The 16,719-nt window shown below is 45.4% G+C and overlaps 1 protein-coding gene across 4 annotated transcripts in view; it reads right to left on the bottom strand.

Annotated features, from left to right (window-relative positions):
• LOC107224968 (protein lozenge-like) overlaps positions 1-11,993 on the bottom strand; it is a 40,951-nt gene extending 28,958 nt beyond the window's left edge. For all 4 annotated transcript variants that reach the window (XM_046740483.1, XM_046740468.1, XM_046740475.1 and 1 more), the window contains exons 1-3: positions 10,501-11,993; positions 9,608-9,838; positions 1,809-1,922 (exon numbers count right to left, since the gene is read on the bottom strand). In XM_046740483.1, coding sequence (XP_046596439.1) covers positions 1,809-1,922; positions 9,608-9,838; positions 10,501-10,768 — 613 coding nt within the window. In that variant the 5' untranslated portion in view covers positions 10,769-11,993. The remainder of the gene's footprint in view (positions 1-1,808; positions 1,923-9,607; positions 9,839-10,500) is intronic.
• Positions 11,994-16,719: the final 4,726 nt, after the last annotated feature.

The raw sequence follows: 16,719 nt of genomic DNA, 5'->3' as shown, positions 1-16,719 counted from the left end.
GGGGGTCGTAAGTATACGTTCGAAAGTAGCAAGATGAAGCAATGAAAATCGAATCGTGCATCGATTACCAAAATTCGAAAATCGACCATTCGTCAATCAGTGGGAAAAATTTCTTCCGGCTTTGAGCGGCGCAAGCTATATATGTATACATATATACAATTCGGATAGGCGTCGTTTCTTTGGTCCGTTGTGGTGGTATCAAGTTTTGCCCTCGTAATAAAACTTGCAATATACATCATTCACCATTAATCTCCGGATGTCCACCGAAATATCGAGTTACAATTACCTTGACATACGCGCGTGAAAAAAGACGATGGCATCGGAAGTAAGCGTTCGCATGCAAAGCGGACGTTGAGAAGGGGGCGCCTTATGTCTCCGCGGGGCGAGGCTTGTATACAAGAATCGAGGAACAGGTTTCGAAAATTACGAAAAAATAGCTCAATTACATGAAATTATGTGAAAAAGTAGAAACAATTTCAATAACAAAAAGCTCGCTGACGATTATATTGATATAATAAGGGGTGGCAGGTGTTTCTGGGGTGTCGTGTGCCATTGTTAGAAGACAATGCCGCCGCTGTAACCGGCCGTGGCTTGCTTCGGTAAAGCAGCGATACGCCTTGCCTACGGAGCCGCGCACGCACGCGACCCTTTGGTCGTATATGCAATATGTCGTCCGCCTCTTGCCGGCCCCGAAACCCCCGTCGAATTTCTGGCCTCCCGGACAAGAACCTATTAGGGTACGTGTTGCTGCCATGGCCCAAAACCCAACGATCCCACGGGAGCTCAGGGAGACGTCAATCGTTAAAAAGCGATTGTCAGCTTATCGAGGAACAGACCATTTTCAAACGCCATGCTATTCCACAACATTAATAATATTAATTTTTTATTCTCGGTATTCCAGAGTTGCCAACGCGTCGTCACACACGGAAAGCTCTCGGATGATGTGATCGTGGGAATTTTTGATTCGATATTTCAGAGGTTTGTAATCTCCCGCGCCTTTACTGGAGAACGTTTTTGGAAAGATCGTTTACAGCCGTGGGAGAAGTGTTCCATAATAAAGAGGTATTCGATATTGGGCCATTGGATTAGGCTGAATAGGTGTCGTTGAATTTAAAGGGGGCGGCCGGCCACTCTGGAACTATACGTTTGAAAGCTTGCGACTCATCTCATCAATACTTGATTCCTCAAAATGCGAAATGCCCGCAAACAGTACAGATTTGCGGTTCAATTTACTGCACTGTAGCAGAGCCGTGCAGTACAGTACCTGATCAATCGTCGGCGCGACAGCAGCAACAGCAACAACAACAACAATATTTCAATGAATTTTTCTTACGGGAAACATTGATTGATAAGTTGCAACCACTCGTCCTCGTTGCATGAAATCTGACTGTAAGCAAACTTCTCGCGGAGTGGTCGATTGAATAATATGTAAATAATAAGGATGTGGGATAAAAAGAAAAAAAAGGGGGTCGAAGCTGCAGGCGTGCAAAGTGACGTCGCGAACCACATGCTATGCCGTGCCGATTCTCGTTTGGCAGGAAACTTTAAGCGAGCAGCATGCAAGCCGAATTCGTGACGGTTGCTGGTGCGTTGCGTGCAAATTGAAGCTACATTGATCCAACGATGCACAATGGCGGTCACATTGTAGACCCATTGGGGAAAAGTTAAATGGAAAGAGAAGAAGGAAAGTAGAAAACAATGAACAAAAAAAAAAAAAAACACCACGACACGAGCTGCATCACCCGGACAAATGGTAAAAATGTAAAAATTTTAAATGACTCTCGACTCATTTTGTGGTAGGTACTCACTGGTCTTTGATCTCGGTTCTCTTGGTCCATCAACCGTCACCTTGATAGCCCTGCTGTAGGTCGCAACTTGAGGCGGACTCGTCGATACCGTTATCGTTATGCTGAAACTTTTTCCTAGAATGAGACAAAAAAAAAAAAAAAAAAAGAAACGAAACAGAGATACTAGTTAATCGACTTAAACAAAATTTGCAACCAATCGCTACGTTTGTCGTCACAGCTGTACGATCCAATCGTCTAATTCTAGGTTTGTTTTCCTCAGTTTTAACACAATATCCGCTTCGTTGGTTAAGGACACTTTTAACGAGGTCGGATATTCGCTTATCTTTCTCAACTGACGGTAAAAGCGGTGCGATAACATCTTATCGTTGAGAAATTGTACTAATCTGCAGTACGAATCCCCTTTTCAAATGAAAAAACAACCTTACTTCGGACAGAATTTTTCAAAGAAATCTCGGTACAAGATCCACTCTCGCTCGTATATTCATGCCTTGGGTAATTATGCGCATATATAATCTTAGTGGCGAAATAAAATGGCTATTAATTACTTCTCTATTAGCCCCCCGAGAGTCGCTTCGCTCGGCTGCTGCTCGAGGGTTCGCGGGTATTGAGAAAAGTATCAGCGAAAGAGCGAAACGCGACGTGTGTGTCGTACGTATGCCCGTATAGAGAGGCATACACACGTGGCTGTAGGCGCGATATACGACTGCGCTGCAGAGCCGGAGGTTGGAGGCCCGGTATATTAATTCTCTCTCCATAAACGTCGTTGTAAGAGATTGACTACTCGGTTTTAACCGCCTAGTCGCTAATATGCATTTGGTAATTCATTGCCGCAGCTTCTTCGGCTTTAAACGCCTCCTCGCTTCATTGTATTATCCTGTGTCATTGGCGAGCTGTTTTGCGGACCAAAGATCGGTGCGAAAACAGCTAGGCGTATCGTATACAGTCCGAGCGGAAAAAGACGCGGCTGCGGACGATAGAATGAAGAATTTCGCTACCCGAATTAATCCCCCGGGAGAGGGATGATCTAACAAGGTGCTTAATTGCGGCCTCTCCGACACTCCGTCCGATTTTAAAGCCGATTTGAGGAGGCCAACTCCTCGGGGTTCACGATCACGGATCAGTTATACACACACAGCCGTAGACTCGCTGCGGTTCACCGAAAAATGCCTCGCAATTATCATCGGAGCTCTGTTATGGGTCGGTGGACCATGGGGGTTATTGAACGCACCATGGCGGCGGTTAGGCCTTGAATAATAGTCGTTTTAATTTAAACGCGTGTAATTATCAGGTAGCGTTTTTATTGAAGGCATGAATTAAGGGCCGCGCGTAAATCGGCGCAATTCCGGTCGAAGGATTCGGGTGCATCCTTCCAGCCATTAACGTTGCAGCTGAACGATTAACCCCTTGAAGCTCGAGGGGAACGGGGTGAAAAATTTTCGCCAAGACTGTACCGAACTCGGAGCTGTCTTAACGATTCGTACAAAGTGTTTGGGTGCGTTATTAAAAGTTGAAACGTTTCATTTTTTATGACCAGCCGAGAGTCGTTCCGGAATTCACCGCCTGTCTCCGCTCCTGCACAAGCGACTCTTTCTCTACAACGCCACGGACTGACTCTTTGAGGTTTTAAATAGACGCCGGTGTAATAATCTCTACTTGCGAGTCCCTTTTTTCATTCTAATTTCTTGTCACTATCCCCGTTCCGAAGTCCACTTATTAAAAATCGAATCAGACGCTCCCCTCGAGCGTGAAGAAAATTGTTCTTGCTCTGCTCTATTTTTTTTTTTTTTTTCTTTAGTCAATATACCAAGTTTAAGAGAGAAAATTATTATAAAGTAATACACATGTATATACTGTTATTAATTACTGAATCAGACTCGCGCTGCGTTGTTTCCTTCCGTTGCGAATCGCGTTATATGTCTATGTACCTAGGTATCTGTGCATAATCGTACTTTCCATTTCGCGTAACACGCGTATACACATTTATATTCACCGAAATCGTAGAAACTATTATTTGGACGTGTTGAATGCATGGAGAAAAAGAAAAGATAAACAAAAAAGAGATGAAAAAAAAAAAAACCCCCATCAAAGTGATAGAAACCGATTCATTATGTATACGTCGTTTACATAATTTGGGAATATTTTTTTTTACCTCTCGAGCGGTGCACCGCAGCTGTGGCGAATGATTTCGCGTTTCGCTCGATATAATCTGTGCAGGCCACGGATAAAAAGTCATTCAATTATCCGATTTGTGCAATTATCCCGGTGGAAATCGGCGCCTTTTTGTCAACGGCAGACTTGAAACCGGTTCGACGTTTCTTCGCCAAATCTTTTGACGTCCTATATTCGAGTACATGTACATTTCACCCGTATACCTATAATCGTACGTACGCACGCACCTTTGTCGGGTGTCCGTCGGCATGATAACGGGCATCAAACACCCCCCCCCCCTCCCTTCGCAGCCCCTTTCTCGCCGACGGGACAACTGCGACTGCAACTGACTGCATCGTCACATATCGTCCCGAGCGTCCCGTCGGCTCCCTGTGTCATCCCTTTATACCCGTCATTGTATCATTGTTATCGTCATTGTTCACGCGCGGAGCGAATCTCATCTATGTACCTGTGCTATGTGCGAATGCTTTGCACGGCTGTTCGACTGGCCGGATTACCACGCGGATTTTATCCAACGAAACAATTATACCACGAGTTGAAGCGATTTTTTGATTCCTCAAATTCGATCGAGGTGAATTCCGTACCTTATCGCGCTTACTTATCTTGCAGAGTGACGGAAACGAACCATCGAAGGGCTTAGATTTCGAAGAATAACCATTTTCGAGACCTAGTGTCGTTTTGTTGGGAATTTCTTTCCCTAAATTCGATTGACCATTCTACCAGAAACTTAAACTGAACAATTCTAGTCAGGATCTGTGAAACGACGATTTTTATGATTAGATCCGGTCATTGAGTAAAAGCAGTTTTCGCAAGTTGGTGAAAACTGTCCAAACAACGTCGATCGTCGAGTACCTTCAATCCAATAACATAATTTGTAACCGATATTCTGTACGTAACAAAACACATTATTCTCTAATAAATAAGTTTTCTTGTATAATTCAAATTCTTCGAGTAACAGTTCGCAACCTTCTTCTTCTTCTGAATAATAATAATAATTAAAAAAAAAAAAAAAAAACCAATTTCACACGGTCCCAAACGAAGCAATTAAATTATAAGCATAATATTGTATGCAAGAATAATTGAAAAAGGCGAAAAATTCGATCGTTTAAGACACACAGAACATAAAGCACGATTTACGAGAAATATCGTATTAAAAAGATTGTCGTTCATCGGGCGATCCATATTCCCTGTAAAAGACAGGATTCCCCGTCAAGATCCACGGAGTAAGACCTCGCCAGATTGGAAGATCTTATAATTCGGCATTGGAAGCCGTGTCCTAGCCGGAGGCAAAAAACGTGGAATTCCTTCAGGAAATGTTCGTCGGCGTAGGTCCAGGCCGGTGTCCTGGTACCGGGTAGGCGGTCGAGGGGCACGGGGTGGTTCGGGGGTAGGTGGCACAGGTCTATCGCATTTGGGGCTAATAATGCAGCCGCCCCCGTGCCGGAGCTGCGGTTAATACTCGATGATGGGAACAGTCATCTGCAGAGACAGCCAGCCGGTCCGGCAGAGTCTAGCTCAACACCAACGGGACAAAACGGGGGCATACCGTCCAGGGCATAGGATAGGATAGGATATACGGCGCACCGCACGTTGCGTTACGTCGCGTTACGTCGCATCGCGCTGAGCGAAGCTGGCGAAAAAGGTAGGGTGCGTCGGTACGCGAGTTCGCACGGGGGGTTGCGGGGTGTCGGGGGTGGATTGTCAAATAATTACTATCGGTGGTAATTTCGACCCTGTGCATGTGCATATAAATATGCTGTACATATACCAACGCATACACGGATATTGCCTGTCGGTATATTACTAATTATATGACCTATAGATCAGCGGCAGAAACTTCTCGCGATGCGTACGATCGTCATTGGTTTCGAGGATTCGATTTGATCCCTCTTATTTTATATCCTAATTCACGAATTCGCCGACGTTATAATAACGGAGCGATTATTTAGCACGGTGATCGGTAATTTGTGATTCACAGGATATTCGAATATTAAACCTTGTTTGACACGTTGAGGTACAAACGACCTACGCCTTTTCTTCGTTAATTTAAAGTATGTAATTTAAAAAAATTGGATCTGCGGGCGCCATTTGGTATTTTGTTATTTATATATAGTTTCAAAAGGTAACCTGTTAAGAATTTCTAATAATAATTTTCAAGTGAAAATATTGAATAGTTTATTTTTCATGACAGTTTTTGTCGCTGGGGTACAAGCGACCCCGGTGTGTCAAGTATGTGGTTATACATAAGTGTGTCAAACAAGGATTAATTCCATAATAACGTGTATAATTTAATGTCGACGATTTCTAACTTAAAAAAATCCACGATCCTAAATTCACTCTGAAATACTGCGCTGGTCGGAATATCCACAATGTATGTATAAAGAACGTGTGTTTACACAGAAGCAGGAAACACGAAAATAAAAATCGGTATTAATTAAGACTGAGAAAACAAACATAGTTGAATCCGAGAGAATGTTTATTCGAATAGTAGCTCCTCAGCAGAAATTTAATAATATCACACGGTGATTTGCACGTACTAAGAAAACTTCAAATATTTTAGTAAGAAGACAGTCAAATATTTCGTTGAGTGAATAAATTATCTGCTAAGGATTATTGAGATAAATATTATCGTGGATAAAACTATTATATATTATTTTTTTTTCAATCGAGCAAATGCAGTTATAATATCTAGAAAATGAAGGAAAATTTCCAATGAAAATGCAACGCTATTTGCGGTTTGCTCTGCGAGCTTTCCGCCGCTGAATAGCCCACCCCGGATATTCCTGCACTCAAATTAATATATTTACAAAAAAAAAAAAAAAAAAGACTTGTACGTGACACCAGTCCGTTGTCGCGTGAATAGATTCGTCGAGGGAAAGAAGCCTCGGGGTTTGTGGAGTCGAATGTGGGCATAGGACGGAAGGCGGGTAGTCACACAGACACGCGCGATACAATTTATATTATTGTAGATTATATCCGATGCGCTGAAACGAGCTTTCTCTCTGTCCTCTGTCACACGCCGTCGCACGTACAATACGTACTTTACTGATGTGTCACTGTACACGAGTGTAGGTATTATCCGTGATGCCAGCGAATATGAGCTGTTTTCATTAGCAAAAATGAACCGTGCTTTCTATTTTTTCCTATATTATACATGAGAAATGATTTCGTTAATAAAACAACCACCGTATCGATGCAATAAAAACCGCAGATTAATTTGTAAATCGAATTGGCCACTTGACCGCGGATTGTTATTGGTAGATACACGTGTATGACGACCGATATCATTTTTTAGTATAACAAGTATCCACATGGTTGTATGTTTATACAGGTCTACACAGGCATGCGCGTTCATATAAATAGGGTACGAATTTACGGATGAAACTGCAGTGCAGGACCAGGTCCATTGAACCGCGGGGGCTGCAGGAGATGATGATAAAACGTGTGACAAAAGGGTAACGAATCGTATCCGCGAGCCGATGCACCGCACCCTGGATCAATCTGTTAACCATGAAACCCCGTAATCCTGAATGGCCGGAAACTAATTCGTGTATGTCGACGGTGACCGCGTCGAGGTGAAAATAATTCGCCGATCTTGAGACCGATCGCTCGATCGCGACGATCGAATTTCTAACCGGCGCACGTTCGTACGTTTCCACCTTCGCTCGATCCCCGTGTCGACGACGATCCACGCCGGAAGAAGCTTTTCTACGATCCGTCCGCGGTACGAAGCGCCAAATATCGCGGCGGGAATGCAGACGCCAATGATAAACTGGGGACGTCATTCTTGGTAATTGCAGTTTGGATCGATTGATACCATCGCGAGATGATTTCGGGTTAACAGCCAGTTGTTTTTGGTGGTGTGGGATTGCAGCGGACGTCGAGTAATGACTCTGGGGGTTGCAGCCCGAGCGGATGAACGACGGGGTGGAGGGCTAGGCTAGCCCCCAGCCTGACGATGATTACAATAACTGTGATTTCGACGGGAGGACGAAGGACGGGGGGCGGGGGGGCGGGGGGCTACACCACGGCCTCCATTATATCGCTTTGTGCGCGAATTGAGTGATCGCATTTATTAACAGAGTGCCGGTGGCTCCAGGCTCTCGGCTGCAGGATCCGGAAGAATAAAATCTCCGATCGCTCGCCTTTTAACGCGGTCAACCACTTGTCGGATCGAAAAGTCGCGCAATTAATTTACATTTCATTTGATTTATCTGGAAATAATCGACGCCTCGCGATTCCGCGTGTACCTAATAAGGACGAAGAGAGCGGACGCGTAGCAACGAAAAGGGACCGCTTTTTAATTATACTCCCGGTTTTACGTAACTTAATTTCGCAACGAACGAGTTGTAATTAATTTCACCGATTGATTTGCGATACCTATTCGTTTTTAGTGGATATCATTGCAGATTAGACAATCGAATGATGTACGTATGTGTGCACGCGTATCATACACTAACACAGTGTTTCGTTCCCGGATGCAAAAATTAAATAAAACATTTCTGCGAAAATCTGTGACGATCAGGGAAAGAAGTAAAGGTTCGAATTAACTAGGCGTCGATTTCTGTGAATCAGATAATTCGTGGAATAAAAAAGATGGTGTGCAGGTATGAAAAAAATTCACGGCCTGTACTAGGAATTCAGGAACATTCCGCAAAGACACCTTATCGAACCATATTCGGCACGTATCAATTTCGCGCAGTGAATTATTTCGGAAGACGATTATAAACTCCACATACTATTGCCAAAGGCATTAAAGTTCCTGGAACTGGTAATATTCGCTGGAGTAGTCCTACTCTAATTCCTCAATATTTCATTAACAGAAATAACTTGCTTTGCGAATGATGTTGATAAATTTTTTTTACCAAGTATCGGCTTTCGATTAGCGCTCTAGTTATGAGTAAACAAGTAAACGCGATAATTATGATACCTACGCATAATTTAATCAAAATTACCCCGTCAAAAACTCCATCGAATTCAATGATCGGATTTTCCCGGGTTTGAAGTGTTGGCGTGATACAATTATAAGTTTGTAAGTGTAACACCTGCGGTAAATAAATTTTCCAACTGCGCAAACGCGTGTAAAAGCAAATTTCATCGAAAAAATCATACCCACGATTTCGTCATTTAAATTTGTACGAATTATCGAAGAGTTTGAATTTTGATCCTTCTCCCGAGGGTGTGCATGAAGTTGTTTGATGAACAGTGACATCGGATAATTGAAAATGGGTCTGTGTCGTAAAGCGTTGCATACATACATACGCATATGTATACATAGGCACGATTCATTTTTTAGCAACTCTTTTTTTCCATCTCTGTCTTTTTTTTTTTTTTTTTGAGGAACAATAATATTTCTGATGGAAATACATTTGCACGTCAGTCTCCATGCGGATCTTTCACCGTTATTATTACCACTACTATCACGATTATTATTCGTCCAAATACATATTCATGGATCATAGGTATAGATTTTTCGCCAGTTTCACCCGCAGAACCACAGCTGCGATATGTTTCGTGAAAATTACATGTATACGTACCATATGCGTACGTACATAAGGTCCGGTATATATAAATCAAAAATTATTTATCCCTTCCAAACTAGCCATAACATGTGACGTGCGAATTCTCACCTCTTCCACTTCTGCCGACGAACCTCAGATCGTTGAATTTGGCGATCTGGTTCTTCATGAGGGCCGTCGAATTCCTGATCTCGGCGCAGCATTTTTCTTCGTTACCAGCGCGGACTGTGACGAGGGTGCCGTCGCTAACCTCGCCGAGTGCAACCACCTCGAATCCACCCGGTAGCGCCTTGTTCGACCTCCAATGCGTCGGTAGCTGACTGCAGAGGAAGAAAGGTGACCCTGGAAGCCGGGAGGAGAAGAATAAAAGAATGATCGGGGCTCATTCCCAACAAGTCGCGGAAAGTGCTCGCGAATTTCATACCACGGCTTGGCTCCCCAACTTCGAGAACCCGTTTACGACTGGTAAGAGTTATTAGCCGGCGCTAAGCTACCGCGGGCAAGAAAGTGACCCCGGTTACGTTACGATCGAGCCGATGTGATACGTGATTCACGATCGTTTCGAAGTGCCTGCAGAGAGCGAGCGGAAGGATTTTTAACAGGATGTGCGCAATCGTCAAAAGGTATTGCAAAACCTGGGCTGTAACGTAAAGACGCGAATTTTGTTTACTCATCCACGCATCCTCCTCCGAGGCTCCCAAACTTTCCCAACTGACGAATCTTTTCGATGAAATCTCGCAGGTCTGAACGACTCGAATTAAATGATGAAACAGTTGCAGGTGAGTGCGGAGAATTAAACGGTTACAGTGATTCGATGAATTGATCCGCGATGTCCAATCGCTAATTGCAGCAATTAACGGGGCCCGAAAGCCACCTTACAACAGTCGGAAACGATGATTCGCATCGGCTGAACGCGGTGGGAAGATTGCATAATTCGCGAACCGGACCTCGTTCCAAGTTCGTTCCAAGCGTAAATTGATGTAAGAAATTTGAGGATTCCTCACCCGTCCTGACGAGTTCCCCGGGGTGTTTGGCCTGCGCCTCGTCGACGAGCCTCTCCGTCCACCAGAGTTCACCAACGGCTGCGGTTTCGCTCATCTCGCCGCCGCCGCCGCCTCCTTGGTACCCTAAGCCGCCCCCTTGGAGGGGCGACAGCGAAGATCCCGTTAATTCACCGTCTCCTCCCGACCCGACACTCCCAGCACCACCGCCACCCTCTCGTGTCCCAGTGAAATTCTCCCCGCAGCTTACGGATCCCACCGGGAGATGCATCCCACTTGCACTGCACCGCGGAATCACCAGTTTCGGTGACTTTTTACTCGGAGGTCTAAAGGGGAGTTTTCTTCTTTTTACTACGCAGGTACGTACCTGCACGTTTCCCTAATCGACACCGTCTGTTGCCTTTTGCACTCTCCCGACGGAATGTGTTTTTTATTATACTTGTTACAAACGATCGTTGATTGACGTGTTATTTATCGTTATTTATCCTTTACGTGTAATTCAGAAAAGTCGTTTAAATTTTTTACACGCATTATAAGAGTTGTTGCTGAAATTTACCGCACTTACGATGAGATACTTTGCAGCGTGTTTTATTTTTGTAGAAAGTTTAAAGTTTCAACTCCCGGTCAAGGCTTTGGACCGATTAGGCTTCCAACGATTGATCGCAACTGTTGCATACTTTCCGGGATATTTAAAACTCGCAACACTCGGATATCGCGACGATAAGAAATCGACGGTTCGATAGAAAGTTAGATAAACCCTGATTGTAAAACAATCACTGTTTCACGGTGTTCCACAGTTGAGTTGTACGAACAATTTTCTTGCAGTCTTGAAGTTAAACTGTGATAAAGCGTATACAACGTACAAGTATAATTTACGCCTAGTAATTAAAATACACCCATGTAGGGGAGCCGCACGTGTATTTCAATTCAAATATTACTTTATCAAGTTGAAACGTTGGCGTGTATAAATGCCCTTGAAGTTACCATATTATCACCTCTTGATATTCGAATAATCAGCATTTATATACGAGCGAGAAGGTGTTGCGGCGCATAAAAAAGCAATCGTTCGCTCCAAACTAAACAAAATACATAAAAAAAAAAAAAAACCGTCATCAGTGAAAACAACGGTTCTCCACAGACGTCGCTGTCCGATTAAAGAACGAAATTATCAGCATGTAACATTCCCAACAGACAATGAAATACGTTGAAAATAATTCCGCATATTATACTTATTATCCTACATGTTACAATTGAATACGACATGCAGGTAATATCTCGCGACTATCACGGCGAAGAAATGAGCAACAAGCTCCGAACCCAACACTCGTCACTCGTTTACAGAAATTCGCGAATCCGTTCCCCGTGAAGACGACCACTGCGTCCGAGATCCGAATCCCGACTCCCGGGCGGCGAAACGTCAAACGCGGTTGACACGCGTGGCTGCCGTTCGCAGGCGGCTGGACTGCGTTAAGACCGGCGGTCGAGTCAGTCGCGGTCGGCGGTGCGCGACGTTGTGTCGCGATCTCGTCTCGTGCCCCGGGTCGGTCGGTCCCTCCCCCAACCCCCGGCCCCTGCCCTCTGCACAGCCTCTCCCTCTACCTACCCAGGCGTTGATACTTTGCCGACACTCGTGTAACGCCCGGCGCGCGGCCCGTTGGTTGGCTCGTTCCACGATCGAAATTCCCGGAGTGCCTCTTATGCCTCTCACTCACCGCCGCCGAGTCCTTGGGGATGATTGGCCATTTTTTTACCGCTTCTTCCTTCTTCCGTCCTTTCCTCTGCTCGCCTCACCACACCTTTCCCTTCATTCGTTTCCTTTCCTTACTTCCTCCGCTTCCGTTGCCACGAATTGTATGCCACCATACGCACGTTGATCTGTCATTTCACGCTTTCAATTTAGGTATGTAGGCCTGGGCGAATTATTTTCGTACCGTCGAATCTTCGGTTTCGGTTCGACGTTGGTTCTGTTGACTAACGAAGGTTTGGCGGATTTTTTCAATCTCAAATACGACTGCATCGATATTTCGTTGAGAGTACGCATGTAAGACAAGTATTTGCATTTATGCCTTGCATGTACGTACGAGATGTTCATCGTCGTTACGATATTATCTTATACGTCACAATTCGGTTTGCCAGGATTTCTCGTACCCGTGAATGGGATCGATTTGGCGGTTGATTCAACGTTGCTCCAGGGGATAAATTATCGATAATAATACCGCCGTACGAGTCGCGAGAGAATCGTGTAAAGCAATCGAAACATTCGGCTCATCGATTGGTTGGTTACAAGCATCGCGATTACAGAGCCATGTGCATAGCTCGCTACTCAAATTGTGGTTACGCTCAATCGGAATCTGTAAGAGACCGATCGCAATGGTCAGACTAATTGTAAGTAATTCAGCGACTACCGCTTGTAGTTGATCTACCCCTCTCCAGCTGTACCTACGAGTTAACAAGTACCAATCACACGTCGATGATCCAAGCGGAAGGTGCAGCCACGAACGAATGAGGCGTATGACGAAATGGCTGGAGTAAAAGCTCCATCCAGCCAGAACCGGTAGCTGATCATTTTACCCCGCAGCCCTCGAAGCGGCATCGGTAGGTCTTTGTAACAGTTAAAAAAAATTCCATCCGTTATCACAGTCGTTCCCACGGTGACAATCGCTGTTGATTCCTCGTACGGCGCGCGATATCTCGAATCGTTCCTATCTTCGTTCAGTCGAACGGAGAAAAACCAGAGGTTGTAATTGTAGGCGAGCTTGCAGCGAAGACTACGCAGAGAGCCTAGCTGGAAGAAAGGAAAAACAACAAAGCGTAACAACAAAACGTGTCAAAGATAATAGGGGATGGGAACAAAAAAAAGTTTAAACCTTCATTGCACTCACAATCAGAGAACGTCGTGCTTTAGGTGTGTAAACGTACTTCCTCGTGGGCGAAGGACTCTCAGAATTCGGCGGCACGATCTAAGACAGAGAAACAACCGAGAATAGAGCGATAGCGCGGCGATGAAAGAGCGAGAGGGTGAGGGGAAGGGGGAGAGGGAGGGAGGGAGAGAGGGAGAGAGAGAGAGTGAGAGCGAAAGGTCCTCTCGCTCCGCAAGCTCAGGGCAACGCGTAACAAGTGTCCGATGACGTCAGAGACTCCTGCTTACCGGAGGCGGGGCCTCCGTCGGGGGAGGGCTCTCGACGCTGATGACCGCCTCGCCCCACCCCCGACAATTTCAGCGCTCGCCTCCTTTAGTCTTGTGAAAAAAACTCACCGCTACCTACTTCGACGACGCTTGAAAGACGCGGCCGGCGCGCAGAGCCGCTGGGTTTCGCTGTTGCGGGCCGACTTACGTCGGAAAGCCTTTTGCATCGTCGACCGCGCGCCTGTTCTTCCGCTTAAACGGGTAACAGCCTTACCCCGCAAGCTTCGAGAGTCCGTTCGAAGCTGGTGAGTGAGCTACCCTGGTCGAGCGAGGCATGAAAAGCTCCCCGTCGGAGCTTCTCCTTTTCCGCAAATAAGTACTCTCCCAAGGAAACAGAATTAGCGGCGCCTTCCGCTGGGCGTGCAATTAGCAAACGATAAGATATAAACGTTGCCTCTAAAGGCGCATGCAGCATGAGCACGAGTAGTGGCGAAACGGGTAGAGGAATATACCGGCGTAGATTCGGTACGTTGGATAGCAAAGTCGTCGGTACCCTCGAGTATCGCGGACAGGTCTGTAACAAGGTACAAACCTTGACGGTGCGATCAGCTGGGTTTCTTTTCGTATCGTATATATTCGATCGAGAACCAAGGTGTATGACGTGATCTGATTCCAACGGGTATCAAATTCAATCCTCGAGCCACCGTCTCGCTCATTGTCGGAACATTTGACAGTGAAATTCTAACGTTACTTCGGTCTTACGTATACAGGTACAACGTGTCATCGAGATCAACAAGAATGAAATTACCTCTGCACGTATTTTGCTGTACTGTAAGTTTCTTTCGAATTGATTACGGGTACCTAGGTGGGACTTTCTTCCGTTGCAGATTCCAAGTGTTCCGCAGCCTCCGTCGACCATGCTGCTGATTCAAGGTACACGTTTCGTTCGTTGAAGTCGTTGTACCTGCACCGTGCATCTTCGTCGTCAGCCATCCAACGTAGGACTGACTCACCTGCGATGGAAAAACAAATACCGAATATTAAAGTCGTGCTACATGCAACATCTGTCCAAAAAATTTATAATACATAATAATTAATTTATAACCGTCGAGTGAGAAATCAGAATTTCAAGTCTACTCGATCAGGTGCTGACGTCCAGTTTTCCCGGTAAGCGATACATGCCTTCCGTGTAACATCGAATCGTCGGGCTGCAGGGTTAGCTGCTCTTTTCCTGGGAGTAAACCGAGCCCCGAGGGAAGCCGGTTAAGAATTGAGGTGACCCGAAGCTTCCGCGATCGGGTCGCGAAGATGCACGCAAGTAGGTGTAACGTGTTAAGTATAGAACACGAGGTAGGCGGAAAGAATTCCCCGAGGTCGGGACGTTTGACTGAGGGGGAGGAATCGGGGATCGGGGATCTCGGTCGCGTTCTGAGGTTTGGCCTGCAGAGTCGGAGGTGCAACGTTTTTGAGGTTTGGGTCGGGCGTCGAGGAGGACTCGCATCCGCGGCAGGGTGCCGCTGCCGCGCCGGTCTCCAGCTGCGGTAAGGAAGCTTGTCGAGTGCCGTTTCGGTCGATCGAGGCGTACCGCCGTCGAGGTACTCGACTTGACCAACGACGCCTGCTATAACGCCCCGCATTTTGAGGTCTGCTCTGAGGTTGCTACCGTTTATTGCACTGTGGTTGAGACGGAGTGCACGGGCGCAGGGAAACCTCGCGGCTTTTAGTCCGGCCACATATATTCGCAGACGTCGTCGAAGTCGCGCGCTTCTGTGCCGCGGATCGTGCGGCGGAAGAAACTGCCGATTGTGCGAATGAATGAATAATGGTCGATGGACGATGGAATGGCACGACCAGCTCCGGAGATTGTTTCGTTGCGACTTCGATAAGCCGCGCACCGAAATCCCGTGTAAGGACTTCTCGGCCGCCCCCCGACTCGCCGCAGCTGATACCTTCGGCCCGTAATCTCGCTTGAGAAGCCATCAGTCATTTTCTATCGATAGGGCCACGGAGTTTTTGTTGATGTTAGGGTTGCCACGGACTTTTCGAAACTGTCGTATACCGGTAAACAGCTTTGGTTTCGGTTGCATCGGTCGATGTTACGCGGTCTGCGGAGAAAAGACGACGTGTCCTGCTGTGATATGCATGGATATTATCGTAACGAGTAATTATGAAAACTTCCGGTCCCTCGCCTCCGGAAATGTTTCCGGATAGACGATATCGATTCTAGAATCGTTGAAATACGGTGCATATAAGGAAAATTATAGAACGTATAACCTCAGACCGTTTTATTGCGATATCTTTCATTCCGTGGTATTTCCAGGAAGGTGCGGATATCTTGCTGGGTTTTTACTCCGCTTATACTTCCGGTGGTAATTACTTCATCCGACGCTTGTGGAAACTGATTATAGCCGGAACTTGATGGCAGTGAATTTTAGGATTAAATTCATTCAAGATACTAGCGAGACCTTTATTGGTCATTTTCAAAACTCAATCGCATATTCTCAAATATCACAGCGTCGAACTGGGCTTGAATCTGTAAGATAATATCCTATCTCTGCATACTCGAAAAGTTTCGATTAATCTGTTTTATAGATGATTATTGTTATTTATAAAATTTACAAAAAAATATTGTACCAATTTCTCGATTGTTGTAATAAGTCACCTATGAATGTGAATTTTTATTTTCGTTACTAATGTTTACAAAAATCTGAGATACAATTTTCCCGGAAGAAAGCCCGCAAGAAACCATCGTCATCAACTCCAATTATATTTGATTTGTACAAAGCTAAGCACAACAACCAATAAAGTTATCGAATAAAAATACATACCGATGTTATCATTCAATTCGTTCGTTTCTTGTGTTGATTTTATAAAAGGGCCCCAAACTCTGTGCGCCCAAGGGCCCCTGCATGGCCTAACACGACTTCGGGAGTATTCGATCCGACTTTTCAGTCGTTGAACTCATGCACTGCATGAATTTCTTGCACGAGGAAATGTAGGTGTACTATATAAGGTATAGCAGCGATTGTATAAAAAATTCCGAGGCAAGTTTTCCGTAAATTTTCCCGAGTTCGCATACTTTAAGCAATAAATAT

Source organism: Neodiprion lecontei, chromosome 1 (assembly GCF_021901455.1).
Source record: "Neodiprion lecontei isolate iyNeoLeco1 chromosome 1, iyNeoLeco1.1, whole genome shotgun sequence".
NCBI lineage: Eukaryota > Metazoa > Arthropoda > Insecta > Hymenoptera > Diprionidae > Neodiprion > Neodiprion lecontei.
This window is presented reverse-complemented; position numbering and strand designations above follow the sequence as displayed.